We start from the raw sequence: 13864 nt of genomic DNA on the forward strand, positions 1-13864 counted from the left end.
TAGCTATAGAATGCCGCATCTGTGCGTGAATCACTCGGCCCGCATTGACTGGCAGATTGAGATCAAGAGCGTAGAGGAGCACAACACGCTCAATATGCACTTCACTCGTGTGTGAAATGGGCATCAGACGGCGGACTACAAAAATGTACCAAGTGGCCGGATCCATTAGCAGGTATTTCTCTTTAAAGCACTTGAATGTAACCGGATCCTGCCAGGTATCCCCTGCCATGCATACTTGCTGAATGACCTCGTGCAAATCCGGGGCGAAAGCTATGCTCTGGTACAAACTATCATCGACGTCGGGTGTCTCCAAAAGGCTATTCAGATCTTGGGGCACATATGAAACCAGAATTCCTCAAATGAAGGTCTTACTATCCGCGCGCTCCAAAACATTAGCGTAAAATTCCCTCACAATAGGGACAATAGCCGAATACGGTTGTCGAGCAAATTTTGTCCGCCCACGATTCACGACTTGGTTAGCCATATCGCTGTCGTAAGCCTCTATGTCAAAACCCCTCTCAGTAATAGGGGAGCGATGGGTTTTCGCATGATCGTATCTTTTTCGAGCCGCTTGGTTGACGAATTGGCCGGCTGGGTGGATTGGATCGTGTTCATCCCTTGTTCCTTGGCGAGAAGATTCGCCGCGCTCTCGATTGTGTTTCGGGCCCATAATTGTGTTAGAAGAGCAAGAAACTTGACCGGGGCAATATATCGAACACTTGGCGTGCACTAAGAATGCCGGTGTTTCTGAGCAAAATCAGGCGCTGGAGAGGTGGAGAGGAGAGGAAGGATGATGATTGCAATCCTTGGAATGATGCCTGCAATGGATGAAGAGAAATTTGTGAAGATTGGCAAAATTCGAAAATTGGGGGTTTAGGGTTCTAGGGAGACCGAGTAAGGGGGAAGGAAAAAGTGAGGGGAGAAAGAAAGAAAAGGCAAGAAATTAAACGCCAAGGATAGCGCGCTCGATCGCGTGAGTACATGCGATTGAGCGCGCTTCATAAAAAGCAGGGGCAGAGAACTGGGTTCAAACCATGCGCACAATCGCGTGAGTACGTGCGATCGAGCGCGCCCTAAAAAAAATCCGGGCAGAGAACTAGGGAATTAACGTGCGCTCGATCGCATGAGTACGTGCGATCGAGCGCGCCCTGCTAAAAAAAATTATTTTTTTAAAATTTTCCAAAATATTCCAAAAAACAAAAGAATGCAAAAATAAACAAGAAACAATAAAAGAAAATAAAAACAGAAGGGAAAGAAACACTGGGTTGCCTCCCAGTCAGCGCTAAATTTGCAGTCAGTTTATAGCTCGGCTGCTTACCGCGATTTAGTCGACATTCGGCGGAGCATCTAGAATGATGTCATGCTCGTCTCCTCCTACGTTTTCTTGGACTCCTTCATAGTAGTGTTTAAGCCGGTGGCCATTCACATTGAATGTTTTGGATGTGACCAAGCTTTGAATTTCGACTGCACCATGAGGGAAGACATTAGTTACAACAAACGGTCCATTCCAACGTGAACATAACTTACCTGGAAACAACCAAAGTCGTGAATGATAGAGCAAAACTTTTTGACCGACTTCGAAGTTCCATCTAGAGATCATCTTGTTGTGGAAGGTCTTTGTTTTGTCCTTGTAAATCTTGGAGCTGGCGTAAGCATCATTGCGGATTTCTTCCAATTCTTGCAACTGCAGCTTTCGGTGCTCGCCACTCTCATTCATCTGCATGTTAAAGTTTTTTATAGCCCAATAGGCTCTATGCTCCAATTCCACTGACATATGGCATGGTTTTCCAAAAATCAGCCGATATGGAGACATTCTAATCGGCGTCTTGAACGCGGTTCTATATGCCCACAAAGCATCATACAACCGCAAGCTCCAGTGCTTTCTTGTCGGATTCACGGTCTTTCCTAGGATGGATTTGATTTCTCTGTTTGATACCTCAGCTTGACCGTTGGATTGTGGATGGTATGCAGTGGAGATCCTATGCATCACATGGTACTTTTTAAGCAAACCAGCCACAGCTCTGTTGCAGAAGTGTGTGCCTCTATCGCTGATGATAGCTCGTGGAATCCCAAACCTAGAGAAAAGGTTGTGCTCGATAAATTTTGCAACAACTTTAGAATCGTCAGTACGGGTGGCCTTGGCTTCCACCCATTTCGAGACATAGTCCACAGCAAGTAATATATATATAAATTCATATGAACTAGGAAAAGGCCCCATGAAGTCGATGCCCCAAACATCAAATATTTCACAAACCAAAATAGGTTGTTGGGGCATCTCCTTACGTTGAGAGATATTAACTGTCTTTTGACATTGAGCGCACGACTTACAGAACACGTAAGCATCTCGAAATAAAGATGGCCAAAAAAATCCACAATCTAACACTTTTCTTGCTGTCCTGTTTGCTCCAAAATGGCCACCACATGCATACGAATGACAGAACGTGAGGATAGGAATTACCTCGGTCGCGGGTACACATCGATGTATAACTTGATCAGCGCAGTGTTTCCACAAGTATGGATCATCCCATACATAATACTTTGCATCGCTCCGCACTTTGTCCCTTTGCGCCTTAGAAAATTCAGAAGGAAACCCTTTAGTCACTAAATATTTAACAATATTTGCGTACTAGGGTAATTCGGCGCTTGCTGAAAATAATTGCTCATCAGAAAATTCTTCTCGCAAATTCAGCTCCTCATCAACATGAACTAGGCGACTCAAGTGGTCAGCAACTCGATTCTCGGTCCCTTTATTTTCCTTAATTTCCACATCAAATTCGCTCAAAAGTAGTATCCATCTTATCATCCTTGGTTTTGCCTCATTCTTCGCCATCAGAAAGCGAAGATCTGCATGATCAGAATAAACAATGACTTTAGCACCATGTAAATAAGAGAAAATTTTTCTAATGCAAAAAGTACAGCTAAAAGCTCCTTTTCAGTGGTAGAGTAGTTCCGTTGGGCATCATTCAGGATACGCGAAGCATAGTATATAACATGCAATGCTTTTCCAACTTTTTGGCCTAAAACAGTGCCAACTGCATAGTCACTGGCATCACACATAATCTCGAATGGCTTGCTCCAATCCGGTGGCTGGATTATTGGTGCAGAAGGAAAGGAATCTTTGAGTTTATCAAAAGATGTTTTGCATGATTCATCAAACTCGAACGGCACATCTTTTTGCAACAGTTTGCACATGGGGGATGCGATCTTGGCGAAGTCCTGAATGTACCTCCTGTAGAAACCTGCATGGCCAAGAAAAGAACACACTTCCCGCACACATGTGGGATAAGGCAGAGACTGAATAATATCAATTTTATCCTTATCTACCTCTATTCCCTTAGATTAAACGACATGCCCCAATACAACACCTTGCCCAACCATAAAGTGACATTTTTCAGAATTTAAGACCAAGTTGGTTTCGACACACCTTTTAAGGACTAGCGCAAGGTTAGACAGACAGTTTTTGAATGAATCACCATAGACAGTAAAATCATCCATAAAAACTTCTAAGATATGCTCAATGAAATCTGAAAAGATACTAACCATACACCGTTGAAAAGTGGCCGGTGCATTGCAAAGTCCAAAAGGCATTCGTCGATATGCAAAGGTGCCAAAAGGGCAAGTGAATGTCGTCTTTTCCTGATCCTCTGGCGCAATATCAATCTGAAAATAACCAGAATATCCAACAAGAAAACAATAATAAGGGTGACATGCTAAACGTTCAATCATTTGATCAATAAAGGGTAAAGGAAAGTGGTCCTTTCGGGTTCCGGCATTCAGCTTCCTATAATCAATACAAACCCTCCACCCATTTTGAATACGGGTGGGAACCATCTCTTCATCCTTATTTTTCACCACAGTAATTCCGGTTTTTTTGGGTACCACTTGGACCGAACTGACCCACTGACTATCAAAAATTGGGAAGATGACCCCAACTTCAAGTAGTTTTAGAATTTCAGCTTTTGCCACCTCCATCATGGGTGGGTTCAGCTTCCTTTGTGGCTGACGCGAGGGACTCGCTCCTTCCTCCATCAAAATTCTGTGCATGCATGTAGAAGGACTAATTCCCTTGATGTCTGCTATGGTCCATCCAATAGCAGTCTTGTGCTCTTGCAATACTTTGACTAACTGTTCTTCTTGATCGGCTTCCAAACTATTTGAGATGATGACTGGTAATGTTTCTCCTTCTCCAAGGAAAACATACTTAAGATGGTTTGGAAGCGTCTTTAGTTCGATCATTGGTGCCTGCAAAACAGATGGGAGCCGCCTAGTGTTAGAGATTGGTAGAGATAAATAAGATAGGTAGCCCATGCGACTTGTTCAGAATTCGCTCAGTCTCTTTTACTTCTTCACTGATTCCAATTCCATCTTCCTGTTGAATGGGTGCAACAAGTGCCACCTCTAGATCATCTTTTCCTGCATACTCACCATAATCTTGGGCCAATTAATCCACAATATCAACGGAAAAAATGCAATCATCACTGTTAGGAAATTTCATGGAATCATAAATATTAAATTTCACAACCTCGCCATCAAATTTCATAGTGAGTGTGCCACTGTGAACATCAATTTTAGTCATGGAAGTTTTTCAAGAATGGTCTGTCTAACAAAATAGGACTATTATGATCAACGTTTTCCATGTCAAGCACATAAAAATCTGCAAGAAATACCAATTCATTTACTTGCACTAGCACATCTTCTACTACTCCCCTAGGGTACGCATTAGACCTATCAGCTATTTGAATAACAATACCAGTTTTGTTCAATGGACCAAGTTTGAAAGATGCATAGATAGAATATGGCATAACATTGATTGATGCTCCTAGATCTAACATGGCCTTCTCAAGTCTAACATTTCCTATGGTGCATGGGATAGAAAACATACCTGGATCCTTGCATTTTGCGATAAATTTTTGTTGGATCACAGCAGATACGTTCTCACCAAGTTCCACTTTTTGACAACCTTTCAGTGTCTGTTTCTTCTTTGCTGTGCACAGTTCTTTCAAGAACTTCGCGTATCGAGGCACATGCTTAATAGCATCTAACAACGGAATATTCACCTCACATCTACGAAAAATCTCATAAAGATTCTGTAGTAGCCCGTGCCCGAATTGAGTAATTAAAGGATTAATGCTAATTAATTGAATTGGGTATTGGACGGATCGGAAGCTCCGAAGGCACGATCGGAAGCTCCGAACAGGATCGGAAGCTCCGATGAGCGATCGGAGGCACCAATCGATATTACGTCAGGCATGACGTGTGGTTGGATCGGAAGCTCCGACCAGGACCGGAAGCTCCGATCACCCCTATCCGGAGTCATCAAGTGATATTTTGACACGTGGCAGATCAGGATCTTCGGAAGCTCCGATGGCAGGATCGGACGTTCCGATCGAGGTTCGGACGTTCCGATCAAGGATCGGAAGTTCCGATCGTTGTCTATAAATAGAAGGCCGAGACTTCACTTTCATTTTCCAATTCCAAGTTCTCCTTTCCTTTCTAGTCCTTTTGGAGCTGTTCTAGTCTTCTTAGGCTTGGTCCGGAGGTCGGAGAGGCGTTCGGTAGTCGTAGCGGAGTTGTGCCCAAGTTCTGGAGGCATCGACATCAAAGGGCTAACGACGGACGAAGGTATAGCTTTTGCTCCCTATAAATATTTAGGAGTATGCAATAGCTTAGTTAAGACTTTTAGAGCACTTTGATGATAGTGGTATCATTTGGCAGTGTAGAGCAGACTATAGGCGTGGACCTAGAGTTGGTAGAGCTTTCACTGTTTTGAGGTACGAAAGTACTGTTCGAGATATCCTGACTGAGTATGCATGTATTATGTGACTGCATGATTTATATGCCATGATATTATGCTGCATTCATTTGCATCTTGCTGTATCTCTTTCGAGATGTCTGTTAGTAGGGTTGTACCCTATCCTGTTAGTGGATGGACTTCCATCGATTTGGGTCCGGCGTATCCACGATTATCTCGGTATGGGAGCCACCTCCTGAAGCGACGGCACAGCGTGCTACATACCAGGGCCCGGTCTGTCTCTGTTATCTGATCCTTGACCTCGAGTCTATAGGGAGTTCACTTTGCATGCATGTATACTCATACTCTCGCACTGAGCGTTTTATGCTCACGTCTCGTACTCTGTATTTTTCTGGACACCCTATTCCATGGGGCAGGTTTGCGATTGGACGAGGAGGGTGGATCCAGGAGGGGCTAGTCAGTGGTTGGCCAGCTGGAGCTTCGTCTAGGCTTTATTACTGTTGTTTTGGGTTTATACAGCTATTCGATTTGGTTGTATAATATTGGATAATTACAGATTCCTTTACTTGGGATTGTATAATGTTTTGGTTTCCGCAGTTTTATTCTGATATCTGTTTAATTAAGTTAATTGCATGCCTAAGTTCTGTTTAGTAGGTGATCCGGGTAAGGGTCACTACATTTATGGTATCAGAGCATGCAAAAGATTTCTTGGGATTTAGTCTCATCTTGAGGTATTTTTGTAGATGTCGAATCGTGACGACCAGAGTTCTCAAGGCAGTGTGGGTGGGCGTTGGGGTGATGCCGACCGGGAGCCTCGTCGAGAACGGCGTCATCGTCACCATGACGACGAGCGTTTCACTGTGCGTCGATTCTTAGCTATGGGTCCTAAGACCTTAGTTGGAGGTGAGTCTCCGGAGGATGCGGAGAACTGGTTAGACCGCATGGAGACGAATTTTCAGACTTTCCAATGCACCGATGAGCAGAAGATGGAGACCCTTGGCTATCTTCTGGATGGGCGTGCGCGCAGGTGGTGGAGGTTTACTTCTACACCTTTTGTTGCGGCGAGAGGAGTGGCCACCTGGGCCGAGTTCCGCACAGCTTTCCAAAAGCGGTATTTTCCTCCTGCACTCCGACAGTCGAAGGCAGGCGAGCTACTGAGTCTGCGACAGGGAACCATGTCTATCGATGAGTATCAGCAGAGGTTCTTTGATCTGCTATCCTATTGCCCTGAGATTGCTGATAGCTCAGAGATGAAGTATAATATGTTTCTTCAGGGCCTTAACCCTGAGATCCATGACCGTGTGGCGGTTGGCGACGACATGTCCTACGAGGGTTTGGTGAGCCGTTGTCATCAGGCAGAGGACAGCATTCGGCAGAACAGGTCTTTCCCTCAGTCGAGGCCTACTAGTTCTTTGGGTCCCCGTGCCCAAACTTTCAAGAAGTCTGGATCTTCTTCTTCCTCTGGTTCTGGAGGTGTTGTCCGTTATGGTAAGAAGGACAAGTGTGATCACTGTGGGAAGAACCATCCATCCGACAAGTGCCGTAGAGCTTCTGGAGCTTGTTTCCATTGTGGAGAGACTGGTCATATCCGGAGAGATTGTCCAATGTCTGGGGGAGGTGGTTCTGGTTCTGGTTCAGGATCGGGTTCTCAGGCTACCGTACAGCAGAGGTCGCAGGGACAGTCTACTGGGAGTTCTCATTTGAGGCCACGAGCTTCTGGCCAGGTGTTTGCCCTGAGACATGATCAGGCTGTGGAGGAGAATGAGAAAGTCATCGCAGGTACATTTATGCTTTATGGTATACCTGCTCTTGTACTTATTGACACTGGTGCATCTCATTCCTTCATTTCTGCACGTTTTGTTAAGAGGCATAAGTTACCATGCATTGCACTAGACGTAGTGATGTCTGTTTCTACTCCGACGGGCCAATCTGCTTTGGCTAAGCGTCTAGTGATGGGTTGCCCTTTAGAGTTCGAATGGAACGTTCTGTTAGCGAATCTCATGGTCCTGGCGATGGACGACTTTGATTGCATTCCGGGAATAGATGTGCTGACTACCTATCGAGCTTCAGTGGACTGCTATCAGAGATTAGTGTGCTTTCATCCGGAAGGGAGTGAGAGTTGGTTTTTCTATGGTGAGGGAGCGCGACCCCCGATGCCTTTGGTATCAGCTTTGAGAGCCTGTCGAGCTCTGGAGTCTGGCGGGGAAGGCTACCTTATCTATGCAGTTGATTTGTCCGCTGAGAGTATTGGGATAGAGAGCATTCCTGTTGTGGATGAATTTCCAGATGTGTTTCCTGATGAGATTCCGGGTTTTCCTCCTGCTAGGGAAGTCGAGTTTGGCATAGAGTTGATGCCGGGTACTTCGCCTATTTCTGGAGCACCGTATCGTCTGGCTCCGTCAGAGATGCGTGAGTTGAAGAATCAGCTACAGGATCTTTTGGACAAGGGGTATATTCGTCCTAGTGTATCTCCTTGGGGAGCTCCTGTACTCTTCGTGAAGAAGAAGGATGGGTCGATGCGGCTGTGCATTGACTATCGGCAGCTGAATCGAGTGACTGTGAAGAACAAGTATCCATTGCCTCGTGTTGATGACTTGTTTGACCAGCTGCAGGGCACATCAATTTACTCCAAGATTGACTTGAGATCTGGGTATCATCAGTTGAGAGTCCGTGATCAGGACGTAGCCAAGACTGCATTCCGTACTCGCTATGGGCATTACGAGTTCCTAGTGATGCCATTTGGTTTGACTAATGCGCTGGCTATATTCATGGATCTGATGAACCGTGTCTTCAGGGAGTATTTGGACAAGTTTGTCGTGGTCTTCATTGACGACATCCTGGTGTATTCGCGTAATACGGAAGAGCATGTTTCTCACTTGCGGTTGGTACTGCAGACTCTTCGAGATGAGCAATTGTACGCCAAGCTGAGCAAGTGTGAGTTCTGGATGGATAGAGTGGTTTTTCTTGGCCATATCATATCCAGGGAGGGGATTTCTGTTGATCCAAGCAAGATTGAAGCGGTACTTAATTGGTCGCGTCCGACGACAGTTGCTGAGATCCGTAGTTTTCTGGGTCGGCAGGGTATTATCGTCGCTTCATTCTGAACTTCTCGCAGTTAGCTCGACCGTTGACGCATCTTACCCGCAAGGGTGTGGATTTTGAGTGGTCCTCCGAGTGTGAGGAGAATTTCCGTGAGCTTCGACGGCAGTTGACTTCTGCGCCGGTGTTAGCATTACCGTCAGGATCTGGAGGGTATGTACTTTACACGGATGCTTCTCTTCAGGGGTTAGGTTGTGTCCTGACTCAGAATGGGCATGTGATCGCATACGCTTCTAGACAGCTGAAGCTTCACGAGGACAACTACCCAGTCCATGATTTGGAGTTAGCAGCCATTGTGTTCGCTTTGAAGATCTGGCGTCATTATCTTTATGGCGAGAAATTTGAGATCTTCACCGACCATAAGAGTCTCAAGTATTTGTTCACTCAGGCAGAATTGAACATGAGACAGAGACGTTGGATGGACTTGCTTAAGGACTATGATTGCGAGATTAAGTACCATTCGGGAGATGCTAATCTCACCGCTGATGCTTTGAGTCGCAAGGTGCGACTATCCGCACTTCAGACTTGTTCGATGTCTAGTGCGATCAGTGACTATTGTACTTCAGGTTATACCTTCAAGCATAAGAAAGGTATGCAGAGTATCCAGATGTTTGCGATATTATCTGAGCCAGCTTTGTACTCGCGGATCCAAGATGCTCAGATGTCTGATTCGAAGACCCAGCGTTTAGCTCGTCTAGCTAACAAGGGTAGCTCGTCTGGATTTCATTATCAGTCAGATGGCTTTCTGTGTTTGTCTGGTAGGCTTGTGATTCCGCAGGATGAAGAGTTGCGAGAGGAGATTTTGTCTCAGGCGCATCGCACTAAGTTGAGTATTCATCCTGGGAGCAACAAGATGTACAAGGATCTACGTACTCGTTTCTGGTGGAAGGGAATGAAACGCAGTGTTTATCAGTTTGTTTCGAGATGTTTGGTGTGTCAACAGGTCAAGGCAGAGCACCGACGACCTGGAGGATTGCTTCACAGTCTGCGTATTCCTGAATGGAAATGGGAGTTTATCACTATGGACTTTGTGACCCATTTGCCGGTATCCCCGAGGAACTGTGATGCTATCTGGGTGGTGGTGGACCGACTCACCAAGTCAGCGCATTTCATTGCCTATAGCCGAGAGTACTCTGTGGATCGCATGGCACGGATGTACATTCAGGAGATCGTCCGACTTCATGGAGTGCCTGTGAGCATTGTCAGCGATCGGGACCCCAGGTTTACTTCTATATTCTGGGGGAGTGTTCAGCGTGCGATGGGTACTACTCTCAGTTTGAGTACAGCCTATCATCCGGAGACTGATGGTCAGTCAGAGCGCACTATCCGTACGTTAGAGGATATGCTTAGAGCGTGCGTCATGGATTTTGGTTCAGCCTGACAGGATCATTTGTCGTTGATTGAGTTCGCTTACAACAACAGCTATCACACTAGTATTGGGATGGCACCTTTTGAAGCGTTGTATGGGCGACGTTGTCGTACTCCACTCTTCTGGGAAGAAGTGGGGGAGAGACAGGCTGAAGGACCGGAGTTTATCCAGCAGGCGATAGACATTGTTGATCAGATCAAGAAACGGATTAAGACTGCCCAGGATCGTCAGGCCAGTTATGCTAATATCAAGCGTAGGCCTTTGCAGTTCGAGGTCGGGGAGAAAGTGTTTCTGAGAGTGTCACCTTTCCGCAAGATTCTCAGATTTGGCCTTAAGGGCAAGTTGTCTCCCAGATTTATCGGTCCGTTTGAGATCTTGGAGAGTATTGGCGATTTGGCTTATCGACTAGCTTTGCCACCGCATCTATCCAGCATTCACGACGTGTTCCACGTATCTCTGTTGCGACGGTATGTGGCGGATGAATCTCATATTTTGCAGCGGTCTGAGGTTCAGGTAGACAAGGATTTGACTTATGTTGAGAAACCTCTTCGCATCCTTGATTATAAGGATAAGGTTTTACGGAACAAAGTCATTCCTTTGGTTTTAGTTCAGTGGCAGCGCCGAGGCACTGAGGAAGCTACTTGGGAGCTTGAGGACAGGATGCGTAAAGACCATCCTGAGTTGTTTTGATTTCATTCTTTAAGTTGTATTCAGTTGCAAACTCTGTAAACGTTTGATTGAATAAAGAATGTTTCTGATTTCTGTATTTTGCATTCGGTACTTAAGATCTGTTTTCGAGGACGAAATATCTTAAGTGGGGGAGAATGTAGTAGCCCGTGCCCGAATTGAGTAATTAAAGGATTAATGCTAATTAATTGAATTGGGTATTGGACGGATCGGAAGCTCCGAAGGCACGATCGGAAGCTCCGAACAGGATCGGAAGCTCCGATGAGCGATCGGAGGCACCGATCGATATTACGTCAGGCATGACGTGTGGTTGGATCGGAAGCTCCGATCAGGACCGGAAGCTCCGATCACCCCTATCCGGAGTCATCAAGTGATATTTTGACACGTGGCAGATCAGGATCTTCGGAAGCTCCGATGGCAGGATCGGACGTTCCGATCGAGGTTCGGACGTTCCGATCGTTGTCTATAAATAGAAGGCCGAGACTTCACTTTCATTTGCCAATTCCGAGTTCTCCTTTCCTTTCTAGTCCTTTTGGAGCTGTTCTAGTCTTCTTAGGCTTGGTCCGGAGGTCGGAGAGGCGTTCGGTAGTCGTAGCGGAGTTGTGCCCAAGTTCTGGAGGCATCGACATCAAAGGGCTAACGACGGACGAAGGTATAGCTTTTGCTCCCTATAAATATTTAGGAGTATGCAATAGCTTAGTTAAGACTTTTAGAGCACTTTGATGATAGTGGTATCATTTGGCAGTGTAGAGCAGACTATAGGCGTGGACCTAGAGTTGGTAGAGCTTTCACTGTTTTGAGGTACGAAAGTACTGTTCGAGATATCCTGACTGAGTATGCATGTATTATGTGACTGCATGATTTATATGCCATGATATTATGCTGCATTCATTTGCATCTTGCTGTATCTCTTTCGAGATGTCTGTTAGTAGGGTTGTACCCTATCCTGTTAGTGGATGGACTTCCATCGATTTGGGTCCGGCGTATCCACGATTATCTCGGTGTGGGAGCCACCTCCTAAAGCGACGGCACAGCGTGCTACATACCAGGGCCCGGTCTGTCTCTGTTATCTGATCCTTGACCTCGAGTCTATAGGGAGTTCACTTTGCATGCATGTATACTCATACTCTCGCACTGAGCGTTTTATGCTCACGTCTCGTACTCTGTATTTTTCTGGACACCCTATTCCATGGGGCAGGTTTGCGATTGGACGAGGAGGGTGGATCCAGGAGGGGCTAGTCAGTGGTTGGCCAGCTGGAGCTTTGTCTAGGCTTTATTACTGTTGTTTTGGGTTTATACAGCTATTCGATTTGATTGTATAATATTGGATAATTACAGATTCCTTTACTTGGGATTGTATAATGTTTTGGTTTCCGCAGTTTTATTCTGATATCTGTTTAATTAAGTTAATTGCATGCCTAAGTTCTGTTTAGTAGGTGATCCGGGTAAGGGTCACTACAGATTCTTTATCCCTTCATCTTTTCTAGATTCCTTAAGTGCTAAGGGAAAAGGAGCAACAGGCTTATATTCAGAAAGTGGAGGAAACTTACCTCTTGGCGCGTCTTCCTTGGTTGCTTCGCCATCAATCACCTTCGGTTCTTCTTGTGGCTTCTCCTTGGGTGAAGCCTCCACTTCTTTCTCCTTGATCTTCAACTCCTTCCCATTCCTTAGAGTGATTGCACTTGCATTTTCTCTTGGGTTTGGAATTGGTTGAGAAGGTAAAGCATTGGAATGCTGTGCTTCTAGTTTATTAATGGCGGTGGCAAGCTGTCCCATCTGGGTGTTCAAGTTTTGGATACTTGCTCTTTTTTCCTGTTGAAAAGCTACAGTATTAGTCGCAAGATCCTTAACTATATATTTAAGAAACTCACCTGGTGTTGGTATTTGAGGTCGCTGCTGTTGTTGAGGGTACGGTGGCCTATAAGCTCGATTGTGCGGTGGTGCTTGAGGCCCCGATTGATTTGCTTGAGGATTTCCATATCTTAAATTTGGATGATCCTTCCAACCAGGATTGTATGTGTATGAATAGGGATCATATTTTCTCTGTGGTGGTCCAAGAAATCCTCCAGTAGCATTGACATGTTCCACCGATTCTTCTTGAAGTGTAGGACACGTATCAGTAGCATGTCCCACAGCAGCACAAATCCCACATGATTTTGCAGTTTTTCCATCCCCTACAACCATCTGCCGCACAAGAGATGTTAATTCAATTAATTGCTGTTCAAGGGAAGATACATTTACCTCGGTGTTCTTCTTGGGTGCATGCTCATTCCTGATGGTGCGAAATTGTTGAGAATTGGCAGTCATACTCTCTATCAGATTCCTCGATTGTACTGGAGTCTTGTCCACAAAAACTCCTCCACTGGCTGCATCTAGCATACTCCTATCATGATGTAACAAACCTTCATAGCAAAATTGTATCAATTGATTTTCACTTATCTGGTGCTGCGGACAGCTAGCACAAAGCTTCTTGAACCACTCCCAGTACTCGTGCAGTGATTCTCCGGAGTATTGCTTGATTCCATAAATTTCCTTCCGGATGTTCGCAGCTCTAGATGCTGGGAAATATTTCTCCAGAAAGATCCTTTTCATCTCCGTACACGTTTTGATAGAACCAGAGGGCAAGTAATATAGCCAATCCTTAGCAGCACTCTTCAAAGAGAAAGGAAAAGCTCTCAGCTGAATCTGCTCCTCTGTCACTCCATGGGACTTCATACTCGTACAAACCACATGGAATTCCATAAAGTGTTTATTCAGGTCCTCACCTGCAAGACCATGAAAGGAAGGTAATAAGTGAATTAATCCAGATTTAAGCTCAATAGTAGCATTATTTTCTAGTGTAGGAAAAGTAATGCATAGAGGTTGTTGATTGGGATCAGGAGTGCCCAGTTGTCTAAGACTCAGGTTTGAATTAGCAGCCATCTCTTCTTCTTCTGGAAAAGTAGCTCGAGCAGCTG

General features: G+C 45.3%; 1 protein-coding gene across 1 annotated transcript; it reads right to left on the reverse strand.

Annotated features, from left to right (window-relative positions):
• Window positions 1-677: 677 nt before the first annotated feature.
• LOC140861608 (uncharacterized) lies at window positions 678-13214 on the reverse strand. The gene is made up of 5 exons (XM_073264631.1): window positions 12873-13214; window positions 12458-12683; window positions 4883-5038; window positions 4343-4413; window positions 678-818 (listed from the first exon to the last, which is right to left on the reverse strand). The coding sequence occupies exons 1-5, from the start codon at window positions 13212-13214 to the stop codon at window positions 678-680; spliced, it is 936 nt and encodes a 311-aa protein (XP_073120732.1).
• Between the last annotated feature and the right edge of the window lie 650 nt (window positions 13215-13864).

Source organism: Henckelia pumila, chromosome 4 (assembly GCF_033568475.1).
Source record: "Henckelia pumila isolate YLH828 chromosome 4, ASM3356847v2, whole genome shotgun sequence".
Taxonomy (NCBI): Eukaryota; Viridiplantae; Streptophyta; class Magnoliopsida; order Lamiales; family Gesneriaceae; genus Henckelia; species Henckelia pumila.